Here is a 14,482-nt window from a genome sequence, read left to right on the forward strand (position 1 = left end):
GACCAGTCTGGCCAACATGGTGAAACCCTGTCCCTACTAAAAATACAAATCGACGGGCATGGTAGTGGGAGCCTGTAAACCCAGCTACTTGGGAGGCTGAGGCAGGAGAATCGCTTGAACCCGGGAGGTGGAGGCTGCAGTGAGTGAGCCGAGATCGTGCTATTGCACTCCAGCTGAGCAACAAGAGCAAAACTCCGTCTCAAAAAAAAAAAAAAAAAAAAAAAAAAAAGAAGAGTTGCCTTAAATAATGAAATGGTTTCTCTCTGCTTGATGGCAATGTAAAGGCAAACAATTTCTCATAGATGAGAAAATGCTTTTTATTTAATTGTGTATAATCTGCCCTTAGATAATTCAATTAAGACATTTTAAGCAAGAGCCATTAAAATACATTAAGCAGGAACTTTGAAATATAGAATAGTCATGACAAAAGAGTAGCATATTTGATAAATTAACCCAAGTATAACCAGATTAAGCTCTAACTTTTAGAATGTTTTAGAGAAAAAAAAGCTATGGGATCCTCAAATACAATGAGTAGAAACCAATCACTTCCATTCAAAAGCTGAAATCCAGAGTGGGCATTTTTACGTGGAAACAAATATAAAATCCTAGGTAAGTAGACAATAGATACAAGGCCTTTCCTTTGTTGAATTTTGTTTTAAAAACAGACCTTGTTTTACAGCTTTATCTGTAGTTCTATGTGAAAACTGATAGGCTGGGCACAGTGGCTCACACCTGTAATCCCAGAACTTTGGAAGGCTGAGGCGAGTGAATCACTTGAGATCAGGAATTCGAGACCAGCTTGGCCAACATGGTGAAACCTTGTCTCTACTAAAAATACAAAAAATTAGCCTGATAATGTGGTATAAGCTTGTAGTCCCAGCTACTTGGGAGGCTAGGCAGGAGAATCACTTGAACCTGGGCAAGGGAAGTTGCAGTAAGCCAAGATCGTGCCACTGCACTCCAGCCTGAGTGACAAAGCAAGGCTCTGTCTATTTAATAAAAAAAAAAAAAAAACCTGATAAATCACTTTTTGTATAATGAAGAAAACCTAATTTGGAAAAAAAATGTATTACTATATACTTTTTTTTAAAAAAAAGACCTATGCTGATTCTATGGAAAACATATTCCAGTCATAATTTGAGACACAAGAGATAAGGCTCCTCATTAGCCAAGAGCAGGAGAAGCCCTAGCGAAGTGGCACCCAGACTGTGTGGGCTTTTCCCACCTCTGAGTCTTCATGACTGTATCTACCACAAGAACCACAGGGCAACTCCTAGCAGGGAGTACAGACTTAGCCAGGTGTTCTAGGGACCACTTTTTTCCCTGGGCTTGGAGTTACATGGCACTTTCAACTCTTATCAGGCAAACAGGTCAGATACCTGAATGCTACGGGCTGCCTTTCTGCTGTTAAACTATTGGAACTACAGAATTTAACTTGAAAACTACATGCAATTTACAGTTAACATACACAATCCCACAGAGGGATAGGATTCATCCTCTTCTTGAAATATTTTATTGGAATTGTGTTTTGTAAGGGAGGGTAGAGGAAGGCTGAGGTCTTGCTGGAGTCCCTGAAACCACACTACACAGGCAGTCACCTATCCAACTTAGACAAGGCCAGTCCAGCTACCGAAGAAGGAACCAAACAGAATAGGTGTCATGATATTCTAACCTCTGAGTCATGTTAAACTCATTAGGTTAAATATGAGTGAACAATTTGATGAAGTAAAGAGGTTATATTTCAAGTAATATGGCTCCCGAGTTTTCAGGGTGTTTGTAAGATGCTCATATGCAGATTATTTTAAAAAGATGCTTTTTGATTGTTCTGTTGTTATTTGAGATGGAATCTCACTCTACCTCCAGGCTGGAGTACAGCAGTGTGCTCTCAGCTCACTGTGACCTCTGCCTCCTGAGTTCAAGTGATTCTTGTGCCTCAGCCTCCTGAGCAGCGGGGACTACAGGCACACATGAACCACCATTACCAGGCTAATTTTTGTATTTTTAGTAGAGACAGGTTCTCGCCATGTTGGCCAGGCTGGTCTCTAACTCCTGACCTCAAGTGACCTGCTTGCCTCAGCCTCCCAAAGTGCTAGGATTACAAGTATGAGCCACTGTGCACAGCTGGATTGTTTTTTTAAAAAGAGAAATTAGAGGGTCTATCTCAATTTGGGTTCCCTAGATTTGGGCCAATCTGCCTAATCCTAAGGTAAGGATTCAACTGTAAGTATTTATTTGAGAGGTAAAGGAAAGGGAGACAAAAATGAGACAATAAAGAGAAGGCAGCCAGTAATGGGTAACTTATCAAGTCAATCACTCTAGAAGCTTAATTCCATGAGAAATTTTTGAGAGCCAGTGTGATACACACATCCCACACTTAGCTCACATGAGAGGCAAGGACACTGAGATATTTATAAACCAGCGTTCCTCAATCCACTAGTTAAGGGCAGCTGCAAGCAGAGGAGTGTTAATATTCCAGCATAGTGGCAAAGAGCAAGTCCTCAGGCAACAAAATGCAGACGATGCCCAATATGCACTAAGTGGTAAGGCCAATGGGACATGGGTAGGTCACCTAGTGTGCTGGCTAAAGAGTCTTGCAGCTAACCAATTTCTCAATATGGTTCTAGTGAATTCAGAATAAGTGGGACTTTTTAAAATTGTTGTTCTGCTACTTTCAATTCATGTGTGTCTGCAATGAAGTCTGTTGTGAATTTTTAAAATCCTTGAGGGAATAATCCACATTATTTACTTGCTGTCTTATACAGCTTATATCTCAATCAAATTTGTGGGTTTTTTTTTTTTTAAATATTATCCTTTGAACACGAAGTACAAATACTGACCTCCTTCTAAAAGACCAAGGTACACATACCTTGGTACTAGTAAGACTCATTAATCAACTTAAAGTGTTTTGTGGTCAGTCTAAAGCTATGGAAAACAAAGAAGCTACATGACTCACATAGAGAAAGGGAACCCCAACTGAACTGACCAGTTCCTCCACATAAGGAGTTGAGTCATGACTGACATAGATAACAGAAGCAGGCTGCTAGCAAGACAAAATTTTAAACTCCATTACAACCTAACCACTAGGAAACTTTACCAGAAAGCTATCTTTAGGTATTAATGCATAGGATTACTTTATAATTACAACAGCCTTAGAATGAGGTGTTACAGAAATTTTATTAATTCCCTCACATGGTTAGAAAACAAGAGATTCTCCTTATAAGTACTTAATTGTTTGATGATAAATTCCAAATGCAAATAGTTTCAAATTAAATTACATTTCCTTTTACATTAACTATCTTACATGTTTTATACAATGCTTAACTCAATCAAATATAAGTACATACCCTTTTTAGCAGCTACTGTTTTACTTGGAATTTTGTCTGTCTGTTTCAGACCAAATGATGGTGAAAAAACAGAAGCAGAATCTTCTTCATTACTGTCAAATTTAGCTGAATCTAAAAATTACAAAGCCTTCTTTTAGCAAAGAGATGTTGTAAAGCTCTCTCAGTAAACTTTGACTGTTTTAACTGATGACTTCCCTTTAGCTAGATAATTGATTTTCTGTTACTATTTTGTGACCAGATAATACACAATATATAAACAGCTGAAAAAAATACCAGTTTTATACCAAAAACGTGAACTATGTGGTGAAATAACACAGAAGTACATAAAGTAGTAAAAATTAAAAGTCCTAAATGCTAAATAATTAAAACATAACTCACCAATTCAAAACACATGCTGACAATTTATTTTAAAATGGGATATGAAAATGTTCCACTGAATTATTTTAGTACCTCCACAAGTAATACTATTAACCATTTTAGGAATCAGTAATAACATTTAAATCTAAAAGGATAGTAAGTGTTCCTATTTTTAAATATATTATTAATGACTAATTTAAAAGGCATACAGGCTTACCTTCAGTTTACTTTTGCACTCAAATTAGTTTAATCAATCGGTTCTTCCCTAACACCATAGCACAAACTTTTAAAATAACTAGTTGGATGTAAATAAATGTTTATATAACTGCTTTGACACACTGTGAAAAATGAGTATCTACCTATAAAGAACATGTACCAAATATGTCTAAATGTATAGATGTATTAAAAATGATAGTGAATCAATTAAGTAAAGTGACCTTAAAAATTCCATACACAAAAAAATACAGGAAACAAAGTACATACACCAGTTAAATTTGCTTTTATGAAGGTTTTACTCTCTCAGGTAACTGCGGTTTAGTAAAATCAACCTGCAATCATACTGGTACCCTTTACAGCTTTAGAAAATTGTCATATATATGTTCACATTCCCATGAAAATCAAATTTCAATCTTGCAAAATTTCTCTATTTCTTTCCTCTCATTAAAACACTACACAGACACACACACCCATGTAAGCATTTGCCTGTCCACCTAAATGCTTCCATAATTAATGCCTGTTTTGACCGATTAGTTAGGAATCATGTCAGAAAAAGTAAATAAGCCTTATTATCTTGAGCAAAATATAAAAAGGAAGTTTCCTACTCATAAAAACTTCTGAAGTTAAATCGTGACCTAATGATTTATTTACTGTTTTGTCTAAAAGCAATAATACAATAACCAATGAAAAGACTAAATGAACATACCATCTTCTGACTTCTGAGAATATGAAGGAAATGAGAAGAGATTTCCAAAATCCTGACTTTTTTTGTCATGCAAAGATTTTCTATTAGAAAGAAAATAAACACCACAGAGGATACAATTTGAATATCTGATTTCAATCCTGATAAATTATATGTAATATGTACTGCAGGATTATAATCACAGAACAAAACTTCAGTTTTTATTTCTTTCTCTTTCTCTGTTAAAGAGAGGGTAATCAAACTCTTTCTCTCTTATGTGTAAAAGTGTGTACACATACCCACGATCCATGTACACACACCATGTATATACACTGACACCATACAAATCAATTATTTAATATAAAAAAGAATAGAAACTAAGCAATGGTTTAAAGTTACTCAAAATATAAAACCAACTTCTACATAGCTGATAGGCATAACCATTCCAGAATTTAAGATCAGCAAATTATGGACAAAAACCCAAGGAGAAAGAGAGAATCCCCATCACACCAGGCAACAATTCTATTTCTAATTCAAGACTACAGATGGGCAATTATTTCAGGATCAAGGCCAATTGTAATAGGTAAGCAAATACTTTTAAAAAAAATCTAAAACAGTTCACAAACCTCAAACCCTGGATGTATTCACAATTACCAAAACAAGAAAAATCTATCAAGGCCAAATTTAGGGAAGAAACAAACCTCCCAATTCTAAAGACTCAGCAACTTTTCTCAAAACCAGTGTTGTCCAATTATATCCCATGGGCCTGCTGCCTATTTTTGTCAATAATATTTTACTGAAACATGGCTATATTCATTTATTTACATATTGTTTATGGCTGCTTTCTTACTTGAATGACAGCATTAAGTAGTTGTGACAGAAACATGGCCCACAAAGCCTAAAACATTTACTATTGAGCCCTTTATGGAGAAAGTTTGCCAATCCTTCTTTTAAACTATAGCAACTGTGATGGGAACAGCTGCAATATTAACAACATTGATTCTCTCACGAAGAAGACCTTGCCTAGAATGATAACCATTTCTTAGAAGAGCTCACTATATTATCTTTAGCAAATGTTTACAACAACTAATCATATCACGAAATAGCAGTTGGTTCATTACTTACTCTGGAGTAGTTTTTGATTTGCCTGGTGAAAATGTATATTCATCTTTATCCAAGCCATCTGAAGGAACAAATTCATCTTCTCCATCATTTGTTATGGGAGATGCTTTAACTTTCAGTTCCTCTAAATCATTATTATCATCATCATCATCAGCATCATCATCCTCTTCTTCTGAGAAATCAAATGTGTATTTAGGTCTTTCAGCTAGTAGGAAAAATAAAAATAAATGTTAAACTCAAATCCTAGCTTTATCTACATGAAATATTATTACCAATAAAGCATTTGAAGTCTATTCCAGCTATCTCTAAAAATACCATAGGAAAAAAAGGCAAGCATTTAGAGAATAAAAGCCAACAACTTTGGCCTTAGTTGTTTGGTAGTGTTAATGTCTGTCTTATACTTTCCAGGAGGCTACTGGGTAATGATGTGCATGTTAGAAGGGGATAAACTAATGTACTTAATGACATACTTAATAATCAAAAACACTGAGAAAAGTAATCAATTTGGCCTTGTCTCATGTGGCCATCATACAAATGACAACAAATATAATGTTTCCCATTTTTGCAATCACAACAAATTTTACAGTTATATTAAAAGTGCTAAACGTTCTTGGCTTTTGGGACAGAGTCTTGTTCTGCTGCCTGGGCAGGGAAGGCAGTGGTATGATCATAGCTCACCGTAGCCTCAAATTCCTGGCTCAAGCAATCCTCACACCTCAGCCTACTGAGTAGCTGGGACTGTAGGTGTGCCACCATCCCTGGCTGATTTTAAAAAATCCATTTTTAGACACGGTGTCTTGCCATGTTACCCAGACTGGTCTTGAACTCCTGGCCTCAAGTGATCCACACCCCTCAGCCTCCCAAAGTGCTGGGATTACAGGCATGAGCCATAGTATCGAGCCCTAAACTTTCTCTTAACTTTTTGGATAAAAACTTCCATCTTCTCTTCAGAGTTAGTTTTACTATGAAATAATAGGAAGACGGTAGTTTTTTAGATGAGAACAGACAGGAGACATAAAGACCTCAATATATTCACAAAATAATAATACAATGCTTTTAAAGATACCAATTATAGTGAAAGGTATATTGCTATAAAGAAAATCAGTTTGATTATAATTTATAGCATGTATTATGGAATAAAATTTTTAAATTACTTGGATGTTATTTAAATCTACACTTCATTTTTTATGTATGTAAATATAGTTTTAAAGCATTTAATGTAATTTAACTTACATCACTCATATTAAAGACTCACCTATATTATGCTACCTATGTACATCAGGGAAAGAAATTCAATCACTTGGTGATTACAGAACCAAAGAATTTAAGGCTTGATATAATTAAAAATGTATTTCCCAGAGGTAAACACCCACAATGTTGTATCAATCATTTTCATAAACTAGGACAAATTTCCAAATAACAAAATTTCAGAAGAGTGTACAAAACAGAAAACTCAATAGATGTTAATAACTAGAACACTTCTTGTTAATGAATATTGAGAATCAAATTATATTCTTAACTGTACTATATTAATACAATAGCAAAAATGGGATTCTGCATTTCAGCCATAGCACTATCATGATCTAAAAGAGAACTATGTACTCAGACTCTTAAAGCAGGAGGACATTCTTCATGATACAAGGGGTAGCAAACCAAACAAAAACAAAACCATAAAGCACTTCTAATATAATAGATCTATCATTGCTGGTATCGTAGCAAGGTACATTTTTCTCCAAACATCTTCAAACTGTGGAACAAATATAAATCAAACTTTATAATAAAAATCAGTAAGAAAATCTTTAGAGAAATATGTTTCAAGTCCAACTTTGCTAAAAGACCGTTCTGTAAAGCAATTTTTTTCTTCTTCCTAACTGTAACTTCTGAAACGGTAATGACTTAGTACTTAAACACCACTGATAATACTAACAATACCAATGTATAGGTTAAACTGTAATATACAGTAATATTAAATGTGTTACACTACCGGCTGCTCTCCTAAGCAAAGAATCTCTTGGAATAACCACAGGTTCTGTTTCTTCCAAATCACTTTCTGACTTGGATTCATCATCTGACCAAGGATTCCGTTTCTTCACTTTCTTTGCAGTAGGTTTACCAGATGATGTAGGTGTTTTTCTCACTCTGGTACCTAAAAGCAAAAGAATAGCAGTAAGATATGTATCCATATTTATACAAATGTCATTAGTAAAATTTTTATAATAAAAGGTTCATTATAAACGTTTATGAAAATTGAAGGCATTATTTCAACTAGCAGAAAAAGAGCACAGTCAAAAGAATCTAGTAATATTCTATACATAGAGTTTTTCTCTCTCACACACAAAAAACTGTACTAATTTCTCACCAGGCTCCTTCTTCTCCCTTTTGGGTTTGGGACCTTTATTTACAGGAGCAGACGGAGTCAATGCCTCTTCTCCTGCACCTTCTACTGGCACTCCACTGAATTCTTCATCAAATTCCACTTTTACTACTGCAGTATCAAGATCACCCTACATATTAAAAAGAAACTGAAACCATGAGTAAAAATAAAACACGCATATTTTAAAGGTAATAATTTTAATCAACAGATAGCTCCTTCAAATCAGTTAAGTTTAAAAAATGTGATTCTGCTGAGGTCCTAACAACTGGCTTTGATCAGAACATGTTTTCTTTCACTTTACTTCACCTATCTATAATAAATAATATTGCATACAACTCTAATTTTCCATTACATTCAGTGAAATCACAGCTACTTAGAAGCAACCATAAAAAATATGAAGGCAGCTTCTGATTATCAGAGGGATTTCCAAACCAATAGCTAAAAAGTATCTGCAAAATAAGTTCCTACAGCTCAGGCAGACCTCTATATACTATTTAAAAATCTTCAAATTATTGAAGGAAAATAAGTAACATATGTCTTGTATTGCTAGGCACTGTAAGGCAGTCCCCAACCTTAAGACTATGGGGTAATAAAACAAAAAAAACCACAGAGGCACATAAAAAGGATGAGTCATTGCAATAGAAATAACAAATACAGAGGCTGGTACAGCTGTGGCCCAAGGGGAGAAGTAAGAAACCCTGCTTAAGGCAGGGTCAAAAAAGCCTCCATGGAGAAGTACCTTTTCTGACTTGAGTTCTAAAAGAATCGTGTAAGTTTGCCAGGTGAGAAGAAGCAAGGAGGAAAGGGCAATCCCGGCAGATCCAACATGAATTAAATGTTTAAAGAATTTGGGTTTCTAAACATAGGCAATCGTCTGCTAGAATTCAAGAAAGGTGAGAACAAAGTGGCCAGGAGGAGAAACACAGGGAGGCATGCAGGTGCTAACACTGTATACCAAGAATCTGTGCATAGTCAGCGGGGAGTCACCGAAGAGTTTTAAGCGTAACAATCAGACTGACTTTTTAGAATTTTCATTTTAGTAGTAAAATATAGAACTTAAAGGAATGAAGTAGAAAAGAGTAGAAATCATGATTAAAAGACTACAAACTGAGAGAGTTAAGAGGACCACTTTAAACTATCTCAGAGAAAACAGAATTCTCAGGCAGTGTCAAATGGGGACCAAGATAAGGGGGTAGATTTTGGAATTACTTAGTAGGCAGTCAAGAGGACTTAGTTACTGATTAAATGAGAAAACTCCGAAGTTTCTGGCTTACATCTGTGATGGCTGATAGTCTCATTAACTGGGAGAAGGCAAAAAATAGATTCTAAAATCATGATAATGGGTCGTTTCAGAGACGCTGAGTTTGATGGGCTTCGAGCATTCAAGTGGCTATGAGCTTGGCACTCCTAAGGGCATTACAGCTTAGGAACATAAATTTAGGGGCCATCAATATGAATGGAATAAGCTCTGGGCATAAATGAGGTTACTTGAGGGGACCACGTCAGGTAGAGAAGAGAGTACAGCGAAATGAATCTAACACCAACTGAAAAGAAGCCATTTTCCAAAGGAGACATGCAAGAGTGTTGGGTAAATGAACCTGTATGCAGTGGGGAACGGAGTAAGAGCAAAGTCGTATAGACCTCAGTTTATCAGAACAGTAGAAGAGTGTGCCCACTCTGGTATCAAAATGTGCCTCCACTTCAAATATGAGCTCTGTACAGAGAACTCTCCAATCTCTCTAGCTCTTTAGGCTCATTTCCCAAGCTCTAGTAAAAAGGCTCTATTCCCACCTATTTGTTGGACACATCTAAATGTATACTCCCTGGATTCTAAAAATCAACCTGTCCAAAAACATTAGCCTCTCTCTTTAAGACCAACATGTACCCTATTTCCTCAGCTCTGAACATTTTTCTCTGATGTTTCCTTCTTCTGGCTAATGCTGGTTCACCCTGCTTGAGGTTAGCTCAGTGTCTCTTTTTCAAAATCCTCAATAGCACCTATCAGTGCCAATGACCTAGGATGTGTTTAGTAGTTGTTTAAGAAGAAAACCAAGTAAATAGTGAAAGATAACAGAGTATTTTGTAAGCCAAACAGACCCTTTCCACCAAGTCTTCTTTAATGAACTATGACATAGAACTAAAGTTTATACTTTAAAGTTAATATACTCATTGTGTGTGGTTTTTTTTTTTTAATTTTGGCTTACAAGATTTTAACTGAGAAGACAGCTGAGTGGAGTGTTTCTATTCCTCATTTTAAAAACTGAATTAAGTAGCTCTTTACAATATGGGATCCTTTACCAATATGTTGTCTTCTATAGATCAACTGCTGTCACAGAATGATTTCTTATTACCATTGAAATGTACTTTGAACAAAATATGATTTAAGCACACAGTAAAATTTTTAGAATCATATGTATGTTTCATTATAAAGGTGAGTCTATCAATGACAAGAGGTATGTCATACCTTCTTCTTCTTCAGCAACTTTTTGCTGACATCTGCCTTCATAGCTGTAATTTCAGGAATTATTCTTCTGCCATAAGGTGAGGGCATTGTCTCTTCCAATTGAAGTTTCTTTACCTTGGGTTTGCCAACTTTACCTTTAATTGCTTTTCCAGACATTCCAGCCAGAATATCTTCTCGTTCTTGAGCTTCCACTTTCTAAAGTATAATTATAAGGCAGTAGAAGGGACATAAACAACTTCTCAGAAAAGATAATTACTACTTCATAAAATATTGAAACAAATGTTATTCACTCAGTAAAGAATAAAGTTTTCTTTTTAACTTACCTAATCCAAGATTAAATGATAGAAAAAAACTAAAGAATTCTAAATCAGAAGACCGGGGTTGTAATCCCAATTCATCTAACTAGCTTCCAATTTGTAATACGAGGAGGAACAGTGACTAAACGACCTAAATAGTCTCTGCCAATTCTAGAGTCCCATGATTTTGGAATCAAGACCTCTAATAAATTAGTATCATTAAAATTCTAGCAAATCACACATAAAAGTATTTCTATTAATAAGTATGAAACTATTCTTTTCTATTGCTTTAGTCATAATAGAAAATATTTTTTAAAAACTCATAAATGTAAATTAAAGTCAGAAAGTATGAGAAATTAAAAGTGCCAATATAGTTAGACTGAACTTAAGAGGGTCTATGTAATGATAAATAAGGATGTAATCATGATTAATATACTAGATTCTGCATTTGCCAGAATTACTCCTTCAACTAGCCTTTGAACGGCACAAAGAAAAAATGACATTTCTTTAGTTTTTTTTTTTTTTTTTTTTTTTTTGAGATGGAGTTTCACTCTTGTTGCCCAAGGTTCGGTGCAATGACATGATCTCAGCTTGCCATAACCTCTGCCTCTGGGGTTCAAGCGATTCTCCTGCCTCAGCCTCCTGAGTAGCTGGGATTACAGGCATGTGCCACTATGTCCAGCTAATTTTGTATTTTTAGTAGAGATGAGGTTTCTCCATGTTTGTCAGGCTGATCTCAAACTCCCAACCTCAGATGATATGCCCGCCTTGGTCTCCCAAAGTGCTGGGATTACAGGCTTGAGCCATAGTACCCAACCATCTTTACAGATTTTCAAAAAGATCTTTGTAGCACAATAGTTTAATAGAAATTACCCAAGCTTTAAAATCAGACAGTTCTGATTTCAACTGCACTTCCACTTACTAGTTACGTATCCTCAGGAAATAACAAAGGACAGGTGCAGTGGCTCACACCTATAATCCCAGCAGTGTGGGAGGCCAAGGTGAGTGGGTCACTTGAGCCCAGGAGTTTGAGACCAGCCTGGGCAACACAGCAAAACCTCATCTCTACACAAAATAGTTAGCCAGATATGGTGTCACACATGTCCCAGCTATTCATGAGGCTGAGGTAGAAGGACTGCTTGAGCCTGAGTGGTTGAGGTTGCAATGAGCTGTGATGTGCCACTGTACTCCAGCCTGGGTGACAGAGCAAGGCCCTGTCTCAAAACAAAACAGCCAGATTTTGGGGTATCCACCATGTGTCAGACATTTAAATATCCTGTGATCCCCATTTTAGAAATGAAGAGAGTGGGTGTCTGAGAGGATGAGTAATTCTATAATGATATAATTCCTAAGACAGTGACTTAACCTCTCTAAGTTTAGTATCCTTATCTACATAATAGGTTAAAAATAACCTTATTCCTTTGAGGTTGTGGTGAGGGTCACTCTGAGCATTACACAAAATGCTGTGCCAGTGTACAATAGATATTCCATTAATGGTATCATTAGACTTTAAATGATACCGAGAGACATAAAATTTAAGTCTCAATCTTTTTAGATGTTAAAAATACACCTATCAGATTTTAAATAAGTTGTTTGGATCGATTTCATTAATTGGCAAATAAAATAAGATGATAAATTAAAAGTGAAAGAGTATTTTTGCTAGGGTTATTTTGAACAATGACTTTTCAATATTGGGGAAATTTATAAGCATAACTACAAAACATTGCTGGTGTTTCACTATATTAGTGATCAAATTTAAAGCAATATCAGAATATCAATAATAGGAGTAATTCTTCTTTTACTATATGAAGGCTTCATTTTTAATTTTTAAATAAATAACTCAGCAGAAAAATGTGCAAAAATCTAATTAGTGAACAATATAAGGAAAGCACAAATCAAGGAAGACTTACATTGCAGCACTGGAAAGATCATTCAAGGAGCCCAGAAAAATAGCATTAAAAAATTCTAAATTCTTTAGGGAACTAATATACCACACTTGATAAGAGTTTTAATTCTGACCTAGACCATCCAAGTTAAAGCAGAGCATGTAGACAATAAAATAAGTAAGCAACTTAATAAAAAAGTAGCATGAGTATTTTTTTTTTTTTTTTTTTTTTTTTTTTGAGACAGAGTTTCGCTCTTGTTACCCAGGCTGGAGTGTAATGGCGCGATCTCGGCTCACCGCAACCTCCGCCTCCTGGGTTCAGGCAATTCTCCTGCCTCAGCCTCCCGAGTAGCTGGGATTACAGGCACGCGCCACCATGCCCAGCTAATTTTTTGTATTTTTAGTAGAGACGGGGTTTCACTATGTTGACCAGGACGGTCTCGATCTCTCGACCTCGTGATCCACCCGCCTCGGCCTCCCAAAGTGCTGGGATTACAGGCTTGAGCCACCGCGCCCGGCCTTTGTAACATGAGTATTAAATGGTATTTTACATTTTGCCACTCAAAAATTATTCATACTGCTACCATTAATTTAATTCTAATATTTAAAGTGGGCAATTTTAGAAAGGTTTGCTTTTAATATTTTAGCTCTATTTTTTTTTTTATTTTTTAAATTAAAATTCTACTTGGAGAAAACCATAACATGAAAACATTCAAATTCCTGTTAAAGAGACTATTATTCTACTCCTAAAGTCAAAGTACTTATATTAATTAGTCTTTTCTCTTTTCAGGAAAACATCAAACTGAATCAATTATTTAATCTAAGTCAGTTAAAAAATTTTTAACTAATTGAAAGTAGATTTAATTTACTCTAAATTTCAATACCATAGCATTTAAATTCCTCCATACAAGTTCTTTGTAACTTCATGTAACTAGAAGCTTAATCCTAACTCAGTTTATAAACAATTAACCTGCACAGTTAAAGAAAACTTTAAGATAATTTAAAATAATTTCATTCTTGTTCATAAACATTACTTTGCCAAATATATTTTAATAGAGACTTAACCTACATCCAGCTCTTCAACAAATGCTGCTAAATCTTCTTTCCAAAGATCTGAAGGAGATTTTCTTTTAAGATCATTGACCTCTCGCCCCTATAAAAAAAGGTAATAGTTTAAATATTCAATAGTTTTAAAACGTATAAAGGATAAATCAAAATACTTATTTTTGGAAAAAGAAAAAGATACAGGTAACACTGAAACAGTTTCAAACTATTTAACCCACAAAAGTTCATACTTTTGCATCTCTCTGTTTAATCAGTTCTTCAACTTTTTCTTTAGTAAGAGACCACAGAGACATATTTAAAATATAATTAAAATCTGGGCCTGAAGGAGTTCCTGAATCGGAGGAACTATCATCGTGTTGGTTTTGTGTTTCTTCCTCTTCTGCTGCCTGTAAAAAATAACAAATTTTATATTAAAGTCTTGTATAGTATCAAATTAATGTTGAATTTTATCGAATAATTAGTTTAAAATTCTACCAGTGCTACACTATAAATGCTTACATCTTCAGGATAATGGGGTTATTTTAGATTACCTATAAAAATATATTTCCTTATAAAAAGTTTAACATTTGCTAAAGATGCAAAGTAAGATCTTCATAAGAAATAGTATATTCTATCCCTATTTACTCAGGAATCTGATGAAAAATTAACTGATTTCCTCAAGTACTAAGTAACAAAAT

The 14,482-nt window shown here is 35.1% G+C and overlaps 1 protein-coding gene across 2 annotated transcripts in view; it reads right to left on the reverse strand.

The window, feature by feature from the left end:
* Positions 1–14,482, reverse strand: part of TOP2B (DNA topoisomerase II beta) — a 72,554-nt gene that overhangs the window by 3,429 nt on the left and 54,643 nt on the right. For both annotated transcript variants that reach the window (XM_039480130.2, XM_039480129.2), the window contains exons 26-33: positions 14,036–14,191; positions 13,810–13,893; positions 10,560–10,754; positions 8,081–8,225; positions 7,706–7,867; positions 5,725–5,926; positions 4,624–4,703; positions 3,345–3,455 (exon numbers count right to left, since the gene is read on the reverse strand). In XM_039480130.2, the coding sequence (XP_039336064.2) occupies positions 3,345–3,455; positions 4,624–4,703; positions 5,725–5,926; positions 7,706–7,867; positions 8,081–8,225; positions 10,560–10,754; positions 13,810–13,893; positions 14,036–14,191 (1,135 nt within the window). The remainder of the gene's footprint in view (positions 1–3,344; positions 3,456–4,623; positions 4,704–5,724; positions 5,927–7,705; positions 7,868–8,080; positions 8,226–10,559; positions 10,755–13,809; positions 13,894–14,035; positions 14,192–14,482) is intronic.

This window comes from Saimiri boliviensis, chromosome 9, assembly GCF_048565385.1.
Source record: "Saimiri boliviensis isolate mSaiBol1 chromosome 9, mSaiBol1.pri, whole genome shotgun sequence".
Classification (NCBI taxonomy): domain Eukaryota; kingdom Metazoa; phylum Chordata; class Mammalia; order Primates; family Cebidae; genus Saimiri; species Saimiri boliviensis.